At 39.9% G+C, this 21,516-nt stretch overlaps 1 protein-coding gene across 1 annotated transcript in view; it reads right to left on the bottom strand.

Annotated features, from left to right (window-relative positions):
• LOC104309189 (ankyrin repeat domain containing 26) overlaps positions 1-21,516 on the bottom strand; it is a 50,060-nt gene that overhangs the window by 22,145 nt on the left and 6,399 nt on the right. The window contains exons 7-23 of the mRNA XM_054178765.1: positions 18,863-18,896; positions 18,710-18,782; positions 17,409-17,469; positions 14,898-15,901; positions 14,110-14,257; positions 12,812-12,870; positions 12,219-12,321; positions 10,378-10,406; positions 10,202-10,268; positions 10,040-10,084; positions 7,448-7,530; positions 4,668-5,651; positions 3,633-3,871; positions 2,719-2,868; positions 1,570-1,603; positions 1,256-1,394; positions 183-375 (exon numbers count right to left, since the gene is read on the bottom strand). Coding sequence (XP_054034740.1) covers positions 183-375; positions 1,256-1,394; positions 1,570-1,603; positions 2,719-2,868; positions 3,633-3,871; positions 4,668-5,651; positions 7,448-7,530; positions 10,040-10,084; positions 10,202-10,268; positions 10,378-10,406; positions 12,219-12,321; positions 12,812-12,870; positions 14,110-14,257; positions 14,898-15,901; positions 17,409-17,469; positions 18,710-18,782; positions 18,863-18,896 — 3,445 coding nt within the window. The remainder of the gene's footprint in view (positions 1-182; positions 376-1,255; positions 1,395-1,569; positions 1,604-2,718; positions 2,869-3,632; positions 3,872-4,667; positions 5,652-7,447; positions 7,531-10,039; positions 10,085-10,201; positions 10,269-10,377; positions 10,407-12,218; positions 12,322-12,811; positions 12,871-14,109; positions 14,258-14,897; positions 15,902-17,408; positions 17,470-18,709; positions 18,783-18,862; positions 18,897-21,516) is intronic.

Genomic DNA, 21,516 nt, shown 5'->3' with positions numbered 1-21,516 from the left:
ACATGATTCTAACATCTGGGCATTCTTCCCTGTGACATTATGTCCTTTATAGCATACCTTGCCCATGGGATTAAAAAAACACTCAAGCTAGAATCTTCTCATCCTATCACCTGTACCACCAGCATCTTCTGGAATACGAACACTGACGAGAGAACACTTTATCAGAATGCAAGGTTACATACTTAAGGCTTTGGATATCGTTTTTCCTTTCCATTTCTAGCTGTGCCAAGGTCTCTTTCGCTGTTAGCTGTGATGACTCCTTTTCACTTTCCAATTTCTTGACTTCTCTGCAGACAGTTACATACAAATTTCTTTCACGTTCTATTATCCCTTCATATTCAAGAAGTATGTCTTGAATTTGCTGAACAGCAGAACCTATTTTGAGATTGCAAAAAAAACCCAACACAACAAAGCTGCACACATGCACAAATATATTCAAATGTATACATTATTTAATGCTTTGCTGTATTCTCTGTATTGGGCGAGTTTTTGGTAGAGAGAAAAACTACAGGTAGTGTGGAGGTCTCTGTGAGAAGAGGCCAGGGGCTGCCCCTTGATAGACCACAGTGAGTTCCAATGGACCCACTACAGGGCACAGCTGAGCCTCTCAGCCAGGCTCGTGGCATGTCAGAAAAAATGTAATTAGGAAAGGTCAAAAACCACCACACAGACAGAGAAGGAAAATTATGTGAAAAACAGCCCTGTGAACAAGCAGGTCAGCTGGAGGAGGGGGAAGAGATGCTCCAGGCACTAGAGCAGAGATTGCCCTGCAGTCCCTATGGTGGGGCAGGTATTTCCCTGCAGCTCCTGGAAAGGACCACACTGGAGCACATATCTGCAATGCAGCACTGTAGAGGATCCTGTGCCAGAGCAGTTGGGTATTTTCTGAAGAACCTCTGACCCATGGAGAGCCCAGGCTGAGTCAGATTTTCCTTGAAGAAACTCACACTGAAGCAGGTGAAAAGTATGAAGAAAAAAGTAGCAGCAGAGGGAGACTGCTAGGTCTCTTTGTAAGAATCTGCTTCTCCAGTTCTGACTAGATAGGAAACCAATAATAAAGTGAGGTATGTTTGCTGAAAAGACAGACAGACATCTAAGGATAGGTGAGATCATTTCACATCTTTGGAGGGGGATCTTTAATTACAAAGAAATATTAGATCAAAATATAAGACTAAAATACCTAGGAGTGCATACAACAAAATGTTTTTAAAGAGAAACTTGTAACAGCTGAGGACAAAGTAACTTGAAAACATACCTGAGTGATCCACACTAAGCTGTTCTAATAGCAACATAGCCTTTTTGTAGGTTGAAGTTGGTAATTTGATGTCCTCTGAAGTTGCGTCAGATGAGTGCGTTAAATCAAGGTCATCGGAGACATCCATTTGCACGCTGGCCTACAAACAATACAGTATTTGCTGTATACAACTACATTCTCCTCTCATTCACAGCCTATATATTAAGCTGCATAAGCAGCAATCTGTGCATCTGGTTGATCACTAGGTGAAATGCTGTGCTTGTCTAAGTGATTACAAGCCGACACAAACTATTGGAAAACTAATGTTACAGTACCTTCTTCTTTTCACTCCTTGTTTTTGCTGCAGGTCTGGAAAAGAGAAATATGTTTCAGTACCTGAATGCTGACATTGCATTATGAACAATATCTAAAATTGCTCTGAAAACTTAATTTCAGAAGGGAGTTAAACTAAAATGTAAGAATTTTGTTAGGTGTACTTGAAGATTGAAAAAAAAAAATAAAATGAAAGTGTACTATTATGTAAGGCTATTTTTTCCACAAGATATTAACCAACAACTAAAATAACTGTCCTCTGCATTTCACTCAAAGTGACAAATTTTACAGCTACAGGCAGCTAGGTACGTGCATTCTGTGTTTAGCACTAGAGGTTCAGCTCCTTTTGCATTGAGAATCCTTCTCTGACAGGTAAAAGAATCATGTCTTTCGATCCTCTAGTGTACTGGATCTAGGTAGGATGGAGTTAATTTTCTGGGTAACAGTGCACACAGTGCTGCATGTTAGATTTCTGACCAAAGCAGTGCTGATAACAGGCCAATATTTTCAGTTGCTGAACAGTGCCTGCACAATGCCAACACCTTCTGTTTCTCACTGTGCATGCCACACAAGTAAAACTGGAGTGAGAAAGTTAAGAGGGGACACAGCTGAGGAGAAGAAAAAACCAAAAGTGCAGGAAAAATAATAGATGCCTGTAGTTAAAGAGTGAATTTGCTCTTTAATAAGTCTCTCCTCTCCATTTTAAAAAATATAAAATAGATGTTTCTCACATGTGCACACACTCACATAACTATTCAGAATTTGTGAACACTTGACCTTACAATTAACTTGATTAGTATGCTCAAAGCACTCTAGGCAGAAAAGACATGTTACAACACAAAGGGTGTCAGGTAACAGAATGAGCAAGAAGTGAATTGTGTGGTTCAGTTGGTAGCACATAAGACCCTTAATGGGAAGGTCATGAGTTCAAGCCTGCAGTGGGCAGTAGTGTCCTCCCTACTCTAGTCATGAGGTCTGTGGTGACAGGTTGGACTCGATGATCTTTGAGGTCTCTTCCAACCTTAGTGATACTGAATACTGAAAGAACAGAAATCTTGTCACGTGAAAGAACCAGAATCTTAACATGAATCACCATATGACCTTTAGGTCCATTTTTATCATTAAGTTTTATCATTCCCTGTATTCAGTACCTTCCCTCATCTTGTGAAGTTTCACTGGAAATGCTATCATCCAGTACTTGCACTCTTCCAGTGGGAATACTTTTCATGTGCTGATTAGCCTTCTGCTTTGAAGTCTGTCTTCTATTTTTCTTCACAGTGTTGGCATTCAGGGCAAACGTACTACATGAAACAGAAAAAAAGAGTAAAAATCACCAATTCATTAGCTCTACAGAACATACTTCCATGAAACAGACAGACTTAAAATGACATGCAGAACCAACCCACATGAAAAACATTTATGACAACATACAGACCTGATCCCAAAGATCATGGAAGATACCCTTCTCCTATTTGCCTAATGTGGAACATATCCTACATCCCCATTAAAGGGAGTATCTAAAGCAGGATTCCTTGGAAGGACATACAGGAAAAAACTCCTGCTTTGAGTTACACAAAAATACCTGTGCCTTCTTCAGACTTTTAGTATCAACTTTTCCTAACAAAGAGGATCTAAACTTAATGAAAAGGAAAACAACAACTGCATGGAGGTCATTGAAATCAACTGGAAAAGGAAGAATGCAAAGTAACCAACAAATTCTTACTTTTCTGGATGGCCATTTCCTACAGAAATAATCGGTTTTGCCAGTCTTTGTCTATGCTTTTGAAGACATGTTTTGTCTTAGTATTGACAGTGAAATTCACAGGAATTTGATGTCTATTTTTCTTTCTTTTTTACTTTTAGAAGTGGGCAATAAGCTTGAAGCTCTTACAGGCTTTGTTTTTGTTATAATTTTTCTTTTCCCCTTAAATGCTTGAGGAGCAGTAGACTATATACTATAGCTTTCAGCATAGAGGGAAATACTCAAACTACTACAATATTAAAACTGTAAGAGATACTTAATTAGTACTACAGGTAAGAATTAGAGATTATTTCCTTAGTTTACCTTTTCATTGGCATTTTAATCAGTGTTGATTTCTCTTCAGATGCAAGGGGGTTTTTGTCTTTTTCTTCCATAGCGTTTCCATTCTCCATTTTCAAATGGCCATTCTTCCTTACAGTAAGCTTTTGCTTAACTTGCTGGTTAGTAACATTCCCTGAAGGTGTATGTAATTCATCAAGATCTTCCTGTTTTGGCTCCTCCTGTGTTTGGAAACATCCTTGTTTGCTTTTTATTTTCTTGACCTACAAAAATAAAATCAAGATGAATATATTTTTTTAGTGTTTCCAGAAGAAACACCACATTCAAGACTGAATAACTGAAGGTTCACCTCTGAAATAACATAAAATAAATTACTGGGTTTAATTCACACAGAGAAGCATTTTCACAAAATTACACTCCAAAGTATATTAAGTCATTGAAAGTGCTTTGAATTCACACAATTAAAGATATAACAAAACCAGGAGTGTATATTAAAACATGAACAAGACAGTGAAGTGATGGACAGAGCTAGGACTGTGCAATACTACTTGTGAAAACACAGCAAACATGAATAATAATTAAAAAAAAAAAAATCAAGAAAAATCAAGTGAGTGTGCTTTTGTGACCTGGGCAAAAAGAAGAAAGGAAAAAAAGAAAGAAAGAAAGAAAAGAAATTAAAAACCACAACAGTTTCACAGCAAACAGGAATTTTAGTGAAGGGCAATGAAGACACGCCATGCAGGAATCACAGCAAATGAACAGATTAGTTAAGACCCTGTTCAGAAGCTATTTTCATTCTTGGATTCAGGACCAAAACTGATGTAATTGTGTGTACTTCTTTTTATAGCAATGAAGTGATAAATACTTACACTGGAACTGAGTGCCATCTATTGTTAAACTGGGAAAATATTATGTTCTGTGTTAGTAAGTAATGTAGTTCCATTTAACCCAAAATTAATTTGAACAAAGCATCTTCTCTTAATGATGAATAGCTGAAGTGAACAGGACCATTGATACAGGAAAAGATTAAAGAATAAGGGGTAGCAGGTGAAGTTCTACCTCTTTTTGCAGCTGTACCTTCTCTTTCTCCAAAGCCAGGAATATCATTTGCAACATTCCTACCTTACTCTTAAATCTTTCCATATCTTGTTTTAGTTCTTCATCAAGATTCCTTTTCAGCATGCCACATGATTGCTGAGCATTTGCAAAAAGACTCTCCATTACAGTTTCTCCTATTTTATTATTGTTGATAAGGCAGTCTCTGGGAGCATCATCATTAAATCCAGAGCATTTTCCAAGTTTCCTTTCTGTTACCAAAAATGCATTTTCATCACTTGTAGAAACAGGTCTGGTTTTAAGAAGAGTATTAGAAATGCCATCCAAAATATTTGGGTTTAAGCTATATCTCAAGGAGTACTCAGGGCTTCCCTCTACATGTCTACAACTTCCATTTTTATTCTCTTCCATTTCCATAGTAGGCATTTTCTTTTCTTCTCCTTTTGCTAGAGGCACCTTTGCATTATCTGTATTGCTTGTGCCATCATTTTCATCTACACTCCAGGTATCTTCCATGTTTGTGTTTATGTTATTTTTGTCTTGAAGGACAACAAGACTTGGAATTACTATTTCCATTTTGGGTACTTTTCTGTCGAGCACAAGTTTAGTATCTCCACATTCACCTTTACTTTCTAACTTATTACTCGATTCTGTTGCATGAGATGTAGCAACATGAGAACTCTTCAACACTTCACTGCAGCCATATTCTGACATTTCTGTCACAGGGGAAGTTTTCCCAGTTTCAGTAATTTCACCAAACAGCTGCTTCAGCTCTGCTGTAATGTTTTTAAAATTTGTTTTCAATTCCTTTTTCTCATTTTCAACCCACATTTTTTCATATCTTTCTTCCCAGTGATCTGGTCTTAACTGCTTGTCAGAACAGTGCAGCAACTCCTTTTCCTCCCGATGTGAAATCTCGGCTGTGTCAGTGTGATTTCCATGTGCTGTTTTTTCTATCAAGTTGGTAGTTTCTAGAATATATTTATCCTTAAGTAAGCAGGTACAGCCAGAAAGATTACCGAGAAAAAGGAAATTACAATTAATCTAGGTAATTTCTGTAGCAAACTAACCCTTATCATGTAACAGAAATAAGACATTTTGAAAGCAAGCTTTAGAATAAAAATAAACGTTCGCTGAGTCATGCTTTTCTTAAGAACAGAAGGATTTACTTTAGAGACAACAGTTTTCCTTGGATTAGAATTGTCTGGACATTAGGATTGCTTTCACCTTTTAGCCTGCCTACTTTCTCTAACTGGTGATGTTTGCCACAAAGCAAACATGTTTCATGTTTTATTGCTTTAATACCATTCTTCATTACAATTGCTTACATTTTCTCACCTTCTTTCCAACTTAACTCTCTAATGGCTGGTATTCTGCAGTGCCCTGCCTGCTAAGTTAATACAGTGTCCATGAAAATCATAGAATCAGTAAGGTTGGAAAAGACCACAAAGATCATCAAGTCCAACCTGTCACCCAACAACTCACAACTACTAAACCATGTCACCAAGTGCCACGTCTAATCCCTTTTTGAATACCTCCAGGGATGGTGACTCCACCACCATCCTGGGCAGCCCATTCCAATGGCTAACGACTCTCTCTGTGAAGAACTTTCTCCTCACCTTGAGCCTAAACTTCCCCTGGCACAGCTTGAGACTGTGTCCTCTTGTTCTGGTGCTGGTTGCCTGGGAGAAGAGACCAACCCCCTCCTGGCTACAACCTCCCTTCAGGTAGTTGTAGACAGCAACAAGGTCTCCTCTGAGCCTCCTCTTCTCCAGGCTAAACAACCCCAGCTCCCTCAGCCTCTCGTCATAGGGCTTGTGCTTGAGGCCTCTCACCAGCCTAGTTGCCAAACTTTTTACTGTCTGCCACACAGAGAATTTGCTAAATTAGGACTACTTCTTCACTCAAGGGTCAGAAATATTAAATTACCCTTTCAAGATCAAAATAATTTTCTTTTTTTTAGGGAAACCTGTCCATTCCTTCTCTCATCCCAAAAATCAGCAACTCAAGGCTGTATGAAAACCATACCATGCCCCTATCCAGTCTCCATGCTCCTGACCTCATGCTGTTCCTCAGGACTTCTGACTGCCTAGATCTGTCACACTGCTTCCAATACACTCCCTCCCCATGTGCCTCCTTAGCTCATGCTGCCTTCTAAACAGGGCCTGCAATCTTGGTGCTCCAATGAACTAAGACCATTGCACTCCTCACTTTCTTTTTTCATTAGCCAGGCCCTTTTCTCCCTCTGTAAAAACTTCTCCTTCCAGAACACGAAGGAGCACCTCAGCCAGCCACCTGTCTCAGACTCTCCATTCCCAAGCTCACTGCCCAACTACTACCACTTTCAAATAGGTTTAGATTCTGTCCTCTGCCTGCTAAAAATTAAGCATGTCCCACAATCTTTCTCATACAAAGAGGAAGATCAGGCTTATTTAAAATAAAACAGGTCAGCATATTATAGACAAATCTCCCTCTTCACTTGAATGTGCAATTTTGCATAGGAGGAACAGAGAAAAGAAAAAAAAATAAATGCATTTGTACTGTTTCTCAGCAGTACACAAAAGGAAAAAACATCTGCAAATAAATCAGTGTAACAGCAAGTATCCAACACAACGACAAAAGTTTTATCCTGTTGTAAAAAGATTGTATCCAACTTTACTTTGGACTATAATACAACCTTTATCTACAGGACTCTCCCCTCAGCACTATACACTTACTGGTAAGTTTTCTTTAACTTGGCATATAATACAACTTATCAATTTAGACTATTTCATTATACATACCTGCACACCATAGTTTTCAATGGCATCCTCGACGTCCTCTTTTTCAGACGATGACATATGGAAGCTAGTTCCTGAATGCTCATCTACAGTGAAAAAGACACATTTTCATAATGAGCATGACTTAATACTACTTATTTACACCTGCAGTGCATTTTGAATCACCATACTTGAGAAAAAACACAAAGTAATACATCTTCTCAAATTTGAGATTTAAGATGCATTAGTGTGAATTCCTTTCTTGCACAGCATTATACTTTTTAATCTTGGTAATGTGAAAGGAAGAGGACTCCTCACCACCAAGGGTTTTTCATTTATAGCACAGGAAGAGATTTCTAGTCAAAACACTGGCAGAACCCTAGACTGAAGCTTCTGGAGAGCCTACCCATTTGAAAAAATAGTATTATCAAAAATTCCCAGTGTTATTAAATTCCAGTATCTTTGCCAGTCATTGTGATTTGCATGCATTTTGATTAATAGTTACCTGCAGAGAGATTAGATGCATCTGGCTTTATGCCTAACAGAAATACACAGAAACCCCTATCCTTATAGAAGATGCAAATCCCCTTTTTGCTAGCTTGCATTGGAATATGACTTTTAGTATTCTTCCCAATTAGCCTTTACCTCTTCTCTCTCTTCTGCCTTCCATAATGACTTTTTGCAGCACAACTTAATTTTGGCCCCAAAAGAGATTCTATGAAGTCATTACGACGTGCCAGTAACAAAGTAAACAGAACATGAAACTGAATTTCTCATTCACCATTTAACTGTGCAAGATACTGTACCTGTTTTCCAGATTTATGAACTACATTTGTGAGGGATGACATTCAACCCTTTTAGGGTTAGAAATACTTGTCCTGCAGGAATCATGACTCTTCGCTGAAGCAATCCAAATTGTTTAAACCCAAATCCAAACATAAAAGCTTGAAAGAGTTTTTCATGTATACCTCTTACCATCTGATCTCCACGTGAACACATGGGCAGAAACCAACATGACAAATTAATAAAGACACATCAGAAAAAAAGCTGACATGAAATGAGCTACGAGTTTTTACTCTGTGTTTGTAGTATTATAACATAATGGTCCTCTATGGGGCTGTATCTCACATTTGCTGTACAAACCTACTGCTGCTTCCCCCTTGAAAGTACATGACAGAGAAGAGAAAGAGAAGAGAGGAGGAGAGAGACATTTTTAGAATAGAATATAATCATAGAATCAATAAGGTTGGAAAAGACCTCAAAGATCAAGTCCAACCTGTCACCCAAGACTTCATGCCTACTAGACCATGGCACCAACTGCCACCAAGTCCAATCCCCTCTTGAACACCTCAAGGGATGGTGACTCTACCACCATCCTGGGCAGCCCATTCCAATGGCTAACGACTCTCAGTGAAGAACTTTCTCCTCACCTTGAGCCTAAACTTCCCCTGGGGGGACCTGCCCCAACCCATTACACCCTGGCACAGCTTGAGACTGTGTCCTCTTGTTCTGGTGCCAGTTGCCTGGGAGAAGAGACCAACCCTCTCCTGGCTACTACCTCCCTTGAGGTAGTTGTAGACAGCAATAAGGTCTCCTCTGAGCCTCCTCTTCTCCAGGCTAAACAATCCCAGTTCCCTCAGCCTCTCCTCATAGGGCTTGTGCTCAAGGCCTCTCACCAGCCTCGTTGCCCTTCTCTGGACATGTTCAAGTATCTCAATGTCCTTCTTAAATTGAGGGCTCCACAACTGGACACAGTACACAAGGTGTGGCTACTACATTTTGTCCCCTTAAAACAAAGATGCCAAAGAACTTGAGACTATTTGTACTCTACATTTAGAAGTTGCAAGTTCACCTACTTGCCTATGTATCTCTTCACCTCTCCCTGGCTTACATTTTCAATAGCCAATTGCAGAACTTCTAAAATTCGAAAGAGAAATTGTTTATCATCTCATTAACAAATCTGCAAATCAATAAACATTGGAACAAAGAAACTAAAAAACCATTACCGTTACACATCCTCTCTCCAATACATAGTGCACCAGGTAGCTTCTTCACTTTTAGCCTTGTTTCTAAAGAGGATTCCTGACAACATGCTGACACTGGCATTCCCTCCCACCTTGCCTCTCTTCCCCACTACCTTCCCTTAACTCTGAACCTTTTGGTCAGTTACCATGAAACAAGAAGGAAACCTCAGACAAAAGCATTGGCTGTATGCATAAAAATAACTGCCAGAGATGTGGAGAAAACCCAGGCAAGTAGTAATTCCTGCTAAGTACAGCTGCAGCATGAGCCCAAGAGTTACCCTGTTGTATCTGCAGCTCCTGCACAGCTTAGCTTGCAGATTCCTAGGCTGGAATCAGACACAGCACACACTCAGAGAACCAGGAATATCAGGAAGTTTGGTGGTGTGTTGATTTTTTTTTTTTTTTTTAAGAAATTGGAAAGAAAGCAAACTTCAGGAGTGCCTGAAAAGGGGAGATGACAAGAGGTATGGTGGGGGAAGGGTATTTACAGTGTTGAATGGCAGACTGGAGGATGGAGCATGCATATGCAGAGAGGCATATTTCAGTAGAGCTCCTGCTCCCAGAACACTTTGTTAGATACTCTTATGAATACCTTCAATATCCTCTGCATCTTCTAGATCCAATTCCTGCAACAGGTCTGAAAAAAAACACAACACCAACAAAAACCAAACAAACCAGATGCTTTGTTAAATATTCCTCCCCAGAACAACTGTGAAGTTAAACCCAGAACCATGTGAAGTGATCATATCATTACCTGATTCCTGCTGTCTTTTTTTAGGAGAGGTTTCATTCAATTCCAAAATAGGTTCAGGAGTCTTCAGCTATGAAAGACACAATCAAATGACCAAAAAAAACCAATAAAAATCAAAATAACTACACACTATTTGATGAGCAGAACAAGTAGACAGTTTGACATGAACAAATGCTTACCTGTGAATTGTTTGGTTTCTCCAAAAGGCCTGGAGATGAAAAATGTTTTGGGAAGTGTTATTTTATTGAAGGTTTTTTTTACTCCATTCAACACCAGTAGTTTCTACAACGAAGTATTAGTTGCAAGCATTATTTTACCACAGGTATGATACCTAACATTCTGTTTACCTCATCATATGGCATTTGTGTTAGCATACAAGAAATGGACAATGCACACTTCCCATTGTGCACTTTGAATTGAAAAAATAACCACCACAGAACTAGAACAATTCATGTGAAGCAGTAAGGTCACGCTTGCTAACATGACAAGATTGAAATATTCACTCTTTTTCAGGAGTTGAATCCTGCTTTCTAAAGCCAAAGCTGGTCTGCTGTAACAAATGATCACAAAATAGTCGAACAGCAGTATGACTGTGATTATCCTACAAATGCTTCATGTTGAGGAGTGTTTTCCTTTGCATTGGTGGGATAGAAAAGAAAGCATGGGTGGAGACTCAGAAATCCCATATACATGTCACTTGATGAGGTAAAAAAATCAAGCTAGTTCTCATCAGATTGTGCTGGCTTAGTTTGTAAGGAAAACAAGTAAAAAAAATGTTGATTGGTTCTAATCTGCATTTACAGTAGAGCTCCAAATACCTTTGTGTTTTTAAACTTTTGTCCAACATTAAATCATTTCCAAATCCACCTTTATTTCTCAAATTCTCTGCTTTAGGTGCCTTACAGTTTGAGTCCTCTCATGCAAGAGCACAAAATGTTACTAAGAATGTCTCTGTGGCAAAATTTTAATGTATTTTTAACAAAAAAATTAAGCAACAAACTGTATTTGATTTCAGCAAATTTGGTGCTCCAGAAGTATGGAAATACCTTAAAAAGATTATGGGAATCACCTTTAACCCCTTTTCACAATATTTTTAAAGATACCTTAGTAGAATCTCATAAAGCAGACTTCCATGACAATTACTCAACAAGAAGATTTACCAGCTCCCAGAAGTCTGTAAAGTTTCGCCTCCAGCTTAGCAGACTAGAATAGCTGAAGATAATTCACTTTTATTGTAGCTATACTAAAAGCAGGACTAACAAGCCATTTGTTAAGAGAAACCCTTCTCAGGAAAGAAGGATAACTTCCTATGCTCAAGGTGCTCAAGACAGTCTCACAAACAAGCAGAAACCCTTAGCAAGAAAACCTGATCTTTTAGCGACATTTTAGCTCCTAGGCAAAGCACAAGAAAGGTTTTGAAAGTTAAGCTGGGAAAAAAACCCAGAACTAAACACACACACACACAAACCACACCCAGTCAACCAAAAAAATGCAAAGCAGAAAAAGCATCTTAGCTAGATTTAGCTAGATCAGAGTTTTCTTCTGCTGCATTATCACCCAAGAACATTTAAATGTTCAGACAGGTCTGCCCTAAACCAGCTACACTTTTATCACTATGCAAGACGAATAGAATAGAATAGAATAGAATAGAATAGAATAGAATAGAATAGAATAAACCAGGTTGGAAGAGACCTTCGAGATCATCGTGTCCAACCTATCATCCAACGCTACCCAATCAACTAAACCATGGAACCAAGCATCCTGTCAAGCCTCACCCTGAACACCCCCAGCGACAGCGACCCTACCACCTCCTCAGGCAGCCCATTCCAGTGGGCAATCACTCTCTCTGTGTAAAACTTCCTCCTAACCTCCAGCCTAAACCTCCCCTGACGCAGCCTGAGACTGTGCCCTCTTGTTCTGGTACTGGTTGCCTGGGAGAAGAGAACTTGAATTAAAACAAACCAACCAACCAACCCAAAGAAATGCTACTAGACAAACATATAATCCACTACAAAGTTACCATTGTTGCATTCCCCTGCAATAATCTTTGCATATCTTCCATGTATGTCTGTAGCTGGGAGAAACACACCGGATGCTGCTTTTCTCAGATTTCCACAATCTGTCTGTAAAACCAAACAAAACCACATGTATGAGAATTGGGACAAATGCATTTTCAGCTCATTTCTATATAAAAAGCTCCTGCTAAGCCAACTCACACAGCACAGTATCAAGTGCATTAGAGATAAACATCCCTGCGATGGGACCATTGGACAGGATGCCTCAAGACGCTGTATACTGAAAAACCAGAGCACCAGCGTTTTTGGCAAAATCCATGTATCTCATCTGAACTATTCTGTCATGTTGATAAACCTTGACAAACTGGACAGCCCCACACACGAAACATTAACATGGCAACTGAAAATGTGGGTTGTGAACTGCAGGTCTGTGGGGATCCAAATTTTGTACTGAACTTGTATCTGCTGTTCAAGTTTGCACTTCTTTTCCCTAGGCATGCATGCTGCAGGGGTGAGTGAACATTTCACTGCTCCAGTTGGATCTTAGTCCTACCCTCCCCACCTCTTGTAGGAACCCTTATGTTCTTCATGAAAGTACCTCAGAATCCCAGGGAGATTCAGAATCTTCCTCCTCTGCTCCCTCTGCTGGAAGGGCACCTACAAATGAATAAGAAGCGAGACACTAGGCATTTATAGTTCACTTTGTTTTCAATCCATCAGCCAAGCCCTGAATCCAAACAATGTGCAGTGGTTCTGTTGTTAAGGACAAAGAATAGAGAAACACCATCCAAAATATCCTCTCACTAACATCACTAAAATCACCAAGAAATAATGCTCTTTTTGTAGTGCTACCATGACAGATCGTGCTTGTCAGAGAGTCATCACCTTGAACTTTCCCAGAAGCTATACACATAAGCATTGCCACTCCAAATATACAAACCCCATTTCTGTTTCAGGAGGTGGACATCCAAATCTGTACTTGACCAGACAAACCTAAGGCTCAGTCCCACTAGTCAGACTAGACTACCTTAATTTCTGTGGATTAAGCTACTCCATTAGGTAAAATTGATCCAGGATTCACTTGTATGGAGACATGCACAGAAAGAAGGGGCCAAGGAGTGGGAGACCAGTGACAGCACCCACCCAAGAAGGGGAAACTGCTGGTTCTGGCCTGGAGCCTTGACTGCTTACACTATGCCAAACACATGTTTACAATAAAAAACAAAAAGACACAAGAGCATGTATAGGTGCAATACTTGAATACAGCAGGTTCTGCCAGGTCCCCATGCAGCAGCTGCACATACTTTGGTAACATCTACCACACCAAGCAATTCTCTGGAGTTAAGACAGCGGAAATAGTGCCTTCATCTCCTGCTCTGAGACCTGAGAATACTTAATTGGCCAACTGACTGAGGTAGTAATGCTTTCAAGCACACACAAGTGTGGCACTAGAGAGACCTGCATTTTAAAACTGAACAAGGTGGGACACTGGAACAGAACAATTTTCTCATCTTGATTCAAATCTTTTCCAGGCTTCAGTCAAGAGCAATCAGTTTTCCCATCTGACAGTATGGGCCAGAAAAGGAAATGCAACACCCAAGACACTCTAGTCCTCTTTCTCCCTTTCATCTGTGCATTTTGTTCAGAGCTCAGGAAGAACAGAGCAACAAAAGCAAGAATGACACTTGTTTCACATAGCATCATTTGGAATCCAGCACCACCATTTTAGTCTTCAGGAACAAATGAAAAGGAACCAAAGCTAATTCCCAGTAAGATTCACAGACAAGGGAACTATTTGTTATCTCAGAAGTCAATCACCATTTTAGTTCATTTACTGTACATTAATATTCATAGAGGAAGAACTGGGATCAGTATTTAGTAACTTATCTCTCTCACCAGGGTTGTCTTTGGCAGCACTTTGGACTTGATGACTGTCATTACAAATTGAATTTTTCACACCCTCAACATCTGCAGTTTGTAGCTCCTCACTAGTTCCTTTCTCCTCCTGCTCCTCCTCCTTTTCTTCCTGTTCAGGTGATTCTTCCTAAAAGAGATTGACCAAACCAGCTGTCATGAACAGAAACAGGCATCATCTTTGCCATCCATCGACAACCTGAAAAGTACTTCCCTTTTTTAAGACAAAAGGGACACTTGGTTGAGCTTCTCTATGAAAATCTGTGAGTAGAAAGCAATGCTTAATATCCTAAGTCTCACCCCTGGTTCTGCAAAGTCTGTGAGATGTACTTCCTTATGTCAGTCTAACTCTATCTTCATTTAAGTTACTCCATTCCAGAACACATTCCTCCTTCTCCCCTGCTTAGTTACAAGGAAGATCCTGCTCTTGATTGTGTTCAAATTTGTTTCCTCACCTTCAGCCATCACACCATGAATTTTATGAAATGGCAGTAAATTTGCACAGACAAAATCTGTACATACAACTGAGATTCCAGAACAAGTCTATTGTCTGCTCCTTTTTTTCTGCAAAATAATTGTGACCAATAAAAAAATCGAAGATACTGCCTGCTTTGGCTAGGAGTATGGCATTTTCTAACATCAAAAAGGATGAGGAAAAGACAGATAGATGTGAAGAATAGGTATTAACAGAAAGAAAATTTGCCATTTCTTTCCTACCTATATGACAATTAGAGAGTACCTTTGTGATTAAGTCACCCCTATATACTTACTTTGGTACTTGAGTAAAATGCTGCTCTTAAATTTTCTTCATGATTAATTAAGTGCAAGTTTTCACTTTGCTGTATCAGTGCTTCACAGACTTTGCCATCTACTTCTTCACATTGCTCTTCTTCAGTTTCTTCATCATCCACATATTCAAGAACTACAGAGTTTGGCTTTTGAATTCCAAGCCCTGAGATTTTTGCTGCTGACAGAGAATTGTTACCACTTTGAAAGCCATCACCAAAGCTGGACTTCTTATCTTGAAGACCACAACTATCTGAGAAAGGCTGAAGTATCTCTTTTTTTCTGTCTGTCACTTCAGAGCCTGCAAAACAAGAATCAGAATTTCTGTGAAACTTATCCTGAAACATGCTTTCCATGTTCCAGCTTTCTTGTGTATCTTGCAAGTTATTTCGATTTTGAAAGACAGCTTGTTTTGGTACTGACTTACAAGTTACTTCATTATTCATTATCTTGGGAGACATGGCAGTTACATTTTCTTGCAACCTTTCATAACACCCAGTTATAAAAGATACAGGAGTATCCACAGATTCCTTCCCCTTTTCATCAGGTTCTTTACTTATTTTATCATCATCACAAACATCCTCAGTTCCACGCCGATCTTGCTCTTCATACTTAGGGTTAATAAAATACTCCAATCTTTGATTAATTTCCCCTTTGAGTTCTGTTTTCTCCCCCTGCTCTTCTTCCAGTATGTGATTAGACTGAGATTCTTCATCTTCCAGATCTGCCTCCTCCTTTTTATCTTGAGTAAGATCTTCATCCTCCTCCTCTTCTTCCTCTTCCTCTTCTTCTTCCTCCTCCTCATCTCCATTGTCATTTTCATAATCTTCTTGCTCCTCCTCCTCCTCCTCATCCTCCAATTCTTCTTCCTCCAGGTTGCTAGCATCTGAGACATCTTGATTCAGCAACTCTCCACATTCTTTGTTCAAGTTTGCATTCAGTGGGGCTTTTTGTTTGAGGCTTTTCTCTGGTGACGTTAGGCTTTCAACTATAGCAACATCACCATCATAATGAAGCACAAGAGAAGGAAAAACGCATGTGAACAATAGGAATTATGTAACTAGCAACAGGCATGTTATCAGATTAAATGTACAGGAGAGGAGGCATTCAGGAATGTCTTGGAAAGGAGCCAGGTAAGGGATGGGTAGGATGGAAGGAGGACTTACCAGAGAATCATAAAACTGTTGAGGCTGGAAGAGACCTTTGAGATCATCATGCCCCACCACTCACCTACAGCTTGCAATCCCACCACTACTACTAAGCCACTGCCCCTAGACCACATCCCTAAGCACCGCATCCACGTGCTTTTAAATACTTCCAGGGATGGTGATTCCACCACTCACCTGGGCATCCTGTTCCAGTGCTTGATAATTCTTTCTGTGAAGAAATTTTTCCTAGTATCCAAGCTGAATCTCCCTGGCACAATTGAGGCTGTTTCCTCTTGTCCTATCACTTGTTGTAAGTGAGAAGACACAGACCCCCATCTTGCTCCAACCTCTTTTGAGGCAGTTGTAAAGGGCAATGAGGTCTCCCCTCAGCCTCCTCTTCTCAAGACTAAACAACTCCAGCTCCCTCAGCTGTTCCTCAGAAGAGTTGCATTCAAGACCCTTCATCAGCTTAGTTGCTCTTCTTTGGACATGCTCCAACACCTGCCAGCATCCTTCTTGTAGTGAGGGGCCCAAAACTGAACACGGTACTCAAAGTAGGCCTCACCAGTGCTCAGTAGAGGGGGACAATCACTATAACTCTTTGGGCCCAACCATTCAGCCAGCTTTTCGCCCAAAAAAATTGTATTGCCTGCCCAGGCCAGGAGCAGACATTCTGTCCAGAAGGATGCTGTGGGAAACCATGTCAAAGGCTTTAGTAAATTCCAGGTAGGTAACATCGACAGCCTTTCTCTTGTCCACCAGGTGGGTCACCTTGTCACAGTAGAAGATCAAATCGATTAAGTAAGACCCTCCCTTCATAAACCCATGTCATCTTGTTGTCCCATACATGTGACACATGATGTCATTCAAGATGACAGGCCTGAGGTTTCCTGGATTCTCCTTCTGCCCCTTCCTGTAGATGGGTGTCACATGTACTAACCTCCAGTCCACTGGGACCTTACCAGTTAGTCAGGACTAGCACACTGTCCCACAGGTATCAGCATGCCATTTCCAGCCTTCTCTCTCGCAAGCCCATTCCCCATCAACTCTAGTGTAAAGCCCTTTCAATGAGTCCCCCATAGTTCTTGCCCCAGGATCCTCTTCCTCCTCTGAGATAGGCTTGACCAGGGACAAAGGTTTAGGAGGGAATTAATATCACCATATTAACAACACGACTTCATTTTTTCTTGAAATGACTACCTGCTGTGTTTACAAAATGCCACTTTTCTCATGTACTATAGGGGGGAAAAAAAAACCCCACCAAAAACAATCCCAACAAACCCCCCACTATTTAGCAAGTATCTTGTGTATAGCAGTATATCATGCAATCTTTTCCCAAAGGCTTACTGTTTTTCCTGAACCGCTGGGAAGCATTCATTAAGAGTGTCAAGTTTGGCTTCTGCAGCTTCTGTAAATACAGTTTGAAGGAATAAAAAAAATTAAACAGGAACAATAAATCCTTGGTTCACAACAAATGTTTAACATGAAATATAATATGCAGGCTGTCGTTGATAGCGCTCAGGGGCTAGCTCCATCCTCTAATTCCAGCTACACGCACCCCCCTCACATTTGCAATTCCACGTTTCATCCCAAAACACTGCACAGACACTCTTTTGCAAATTGTTTTCAAAACTATGTTTACATGTATAACAGCTTTAAAAATCTGGCTTTGAGATCTGTAATACTTAAGGAAAATTCAGCTATATTTAAAATTGCAGTTTCAGGATGCTTAGTGGCGAATGTGCACAACACAAGTAACTGTTAAGATCCCTAGCCTTAATGCATAAATTGGTTCCTCCAAGCATACTTACCAGAATATTCCTGAATTTCAATATCATGCCAGAAAAAAACATAATTTCTATTTACATCAGTGCAAGAAAATGAAATCATGTTAAAAAACCCCATGCTTGCACCTCCACTATTACAGAGTGGGTTGAACTACCACGCTCAGGCTCCTCATCACTGCATAATCCCAGTGCAACAGAACATATGCTCCAGAAATGACTGCAGAAGTTGATAATTCTTCAGAACATTAGTAAAAAGAGTAATAAGCATTAGAGCTGACACAAAGACTAGTACCCAAACATTCAAAAAAAGGGGAAAACATGCAGTGTGGGATCACATGCAAGCATGGAATGCCATCTCAGAGAAAAAAAGATGACCCATTTGAGTAACTTATCCACTGAGTGCTCTTGAGAAACCTGAAGAGAGGAAAGGAGAACTAGGTGATGAAGGATTTCAGTATATCTTGATTAAAAAATGCCTTTTTTCTTATCAGTTAGGACTGTATCACCAAATTTACAGGAAACAATTAGAATGTTCAGAGAACAGAACAGGCTATAGTAGTAACTTACAAACTGTTAGGGTCTGCAAATCTGACTCAGACAAACAAGAACAAATGAAATAATGTGGTTGCTTATCTCGTCACCTATTGCTCTTTTGCCCCAAACCATAAATCTACTGCATGCTCTGTCACAGCTACAGGTCTTTCTGGAAAAACTCACAGTGGAAGAAAGGCTGACAGGCCAGAGGCTGCTTCTAAGGAGAAAACAATATTGGCAAGAACTGTAGTTTCTTTCAACCCCAGAGAAAATTTGCCTTCAAATCACTTATTTTCACAGGATGCTTTTCCTGTAAGTGCACCATACCTTGGGGGTAAAATGAAGCTCTTCTTCATCAGAAGTATGGTAGCTGTCATCACTCCCCAGTTTCTCAGAGCTTCTTAGAAAGCAAAGCAAAAATCAGTGTGATGCCTCTCAAATCATTCCCCAGGTAAATGTTGGGTGTTTTTAAAGTCCTACCTTATTGAGTCTCCTTCCGAAAGGTCATCTATTGCTGTTGAAACATTAATTGCCATACTGAAATTAGAGTCAGCATGCTAAAGTTAACCAGTACATAGAAATGTTTAACATGGACAATTCTGTAGTAACAGAACGAGAGTTTGGATACCCAATTCAACAAGAAACAGCATAAACAAATGCATTTCCAAATCAACTGCTTTTACAAGTAATGCCCAATGGAAAAAAACCAAACAAACACACAAGCAAACAAGAACAAACCAACCAACCAACAGCAACAACAACACTAGTAAGTAAAGGGAAATGCCCAAGTACTGACATTACACACACGAACACACTTCACATGCAAGAGTTTTACTAATTCTATGTAACAGTACATTTAACATTAGGCTGCACATTACACTATCTGCCTCTCTACCCAGTCACAGATTATCCTGGAAAAGGTAAAGAAAATCAAAAAGCATAATCACAACCTAAAGCTTATCCTCAGGTAAAAGAATTACCAGCAGTTTTCTGTTCTATACCTGAAAGGGTTTTCACCAGACCAAATGGTTATAATCAGGGCACAGTGTCCCAGCCAAACCCAGGACAAACACACTCCAAGCTTTCATTAATGTTATGAAGACAAGGATCATAGGATACATCAGGTCAGAAGAGCATTCAGAAAGTCTCTTACCTAACCACCTCCTCAGCTATGAGGTCAGATAAGGCTGCTTAGGCCTTATCCAGTCCAGTCTTTCACACTTCCAAGAAGGAAGGCTGCACAACCTCTCTGCTCTACTGTCCTGGTGAATATTCTCATGTCAAATTAGAAGCTCTCATTTCCTTTTATACCTCTTGTATCTCTGCCTCCTGTTATGCACTACTGGGCAGCACCCAGCTTTGTCTCCTCCTGATATGTACTAAAAGAAGTTGCTAGGTCCCCTTCAAAGTTGCCTCTTCTCTATACTAAGTTGTTTCCTCAGCCTTTCCTGAAAAAAAGCAAGTACTCCTGCTTTTGACAAGTCTGACAGGCTTCCACTGAACTTGCTCACTGTTGGAAGACCAATCTCTCTTGCACTGGGGGCTCAGAATATGCCTAGGCAGCTGGATACAATCCAGTAAGTGCCATTAGGGCACCACCTTCCTCAACCACTTGGCTATGTGGCTCTTAATACAGCCCAGGACACTGTTAACCTTCTCAGTTCCAGGGCACTCTGATGGCTCATTCTGCCATCTGAGCAAAGCAGTTCTCCATCTGGGCAGTCCCAGCATGCTTTTAAGGAAATTGTTACTCCTCTCCATGTGCAGGTCTTGGCATTTGGCCTTGAATTTTGGGAGAAAGGTCTTACAGTCCATTTATGCAGCTTTTATGCAGTCCATTATGGCAGCACTGCCCTGCAGCATATCTAGTGATTCCTCTGATTTGGGGGTATTTGCAAACTTCATGAGAGTGCACTCTAGCACATCACCAATGTGCTAAAGAAACCTGAATTCCAAGCATCCATCCCAACCACTGCTAAAACCTCTTAACTATCAACAACTAAGATGAAATAAAAAGGCTCCTCAGTTCCCAAGACAGAAGAAAACAAACAAACAAACATAACCTCTCCTCCACACAGTAGCTATTTCAGTGTACCTCAAGTTCTCAGTAACTAACTCTTCCTAACTACAATAACAAAATTAAGTTGCTTATAAATAGGTCACTTTATGGAAGGTCATCAACCCAAAACAAACAAAATCTTCCTTCAATCTATCAACAAACTTTACAGATCTTGACTAGATCAAAGAAACTGTTTCCAACTCAAAGGAAAAAAAGTATGGCTCTAAATTAATTCCCATACCTGGGAAAAGTCATTGAGGAAAAATATCCCATGTTTTGCTCATATTTCTTGACAAGTTTAAAACAGGAGTAATGAACTGTGTTTGAATGCTCCTGCCCATTTGGGATATAGTTCTGATATAACACCCTTTAAAAACCAGAATTAATAGGACCACCCCCCCACACTGTAGGGCCTCAGATGTGAAATACAAAACTATTTAATTTATATTGCAAATATTTGTTTTCTAAGATATCTGTAGGGCTATGTGAGTTCATAAGCATAGAGTGGATTTTGAAAACCTCACTGAAAGAGTTAATTCTTTTATCACCAGACAATTTAGTTATTTTTCTGGATCACAAGGTAATATTAATTTTTTCCATTTTCTTCCAGAAAGTTACTGAAAGTGCAAGAAAAGCATTCCTTTTATTGTTAATCAAGCTACATCAAAGAAAATACGGTGTACGCAGACACTGCGTTGTGATTGTAATGAAGTTACTTTACCAAGACAACTTCTCCTAAATGTATCTTTATACCACCTACACAGAAACAATTTTAAACGATGCTGAGAAATAAGATGACTCAGTAAAAGGAGCTTAGTGCAGATGAAATTATTAATATTAAAACAAAGCCATGGAATCTCAGTGATGTGTATCTTCCAGCTAACACATCTATTGCTTCCCAAGTGCAAAAAAAATACTCAGTCTGAGCCTACCGCTTTTGCATTTGGATTTTCACAATCCGAATGGCCATCTACAGGTAAAAGCACACACCTGAAAATCACTCTTGCCTAGTTTCTTCCCTGTCCTTCTCTCTCTATATAGGAAGGCCTGTGCAGATGGGCAACTTCACAGGCAG

The sequence above is a fragment of the Dryobates pubescens genome, chromosome Z (genome assembly GCF_014839835.1).
Source record: "Dryobates pubescens isolate bDryPub1 chromosome Z, bDryPub1.pri, whole genome shotgun sequence".
In the NCBI taxonomy this organism is placed as follows: domain Eukaryota; kingdom Metazoa; phylum Chordata; class Aves; order Piciformes; family Picidae; genus Dryobates; species Dryobates pubescens.
This window is presented reverse-complemented; position numbering and strand designations above follow the sequence as displayed.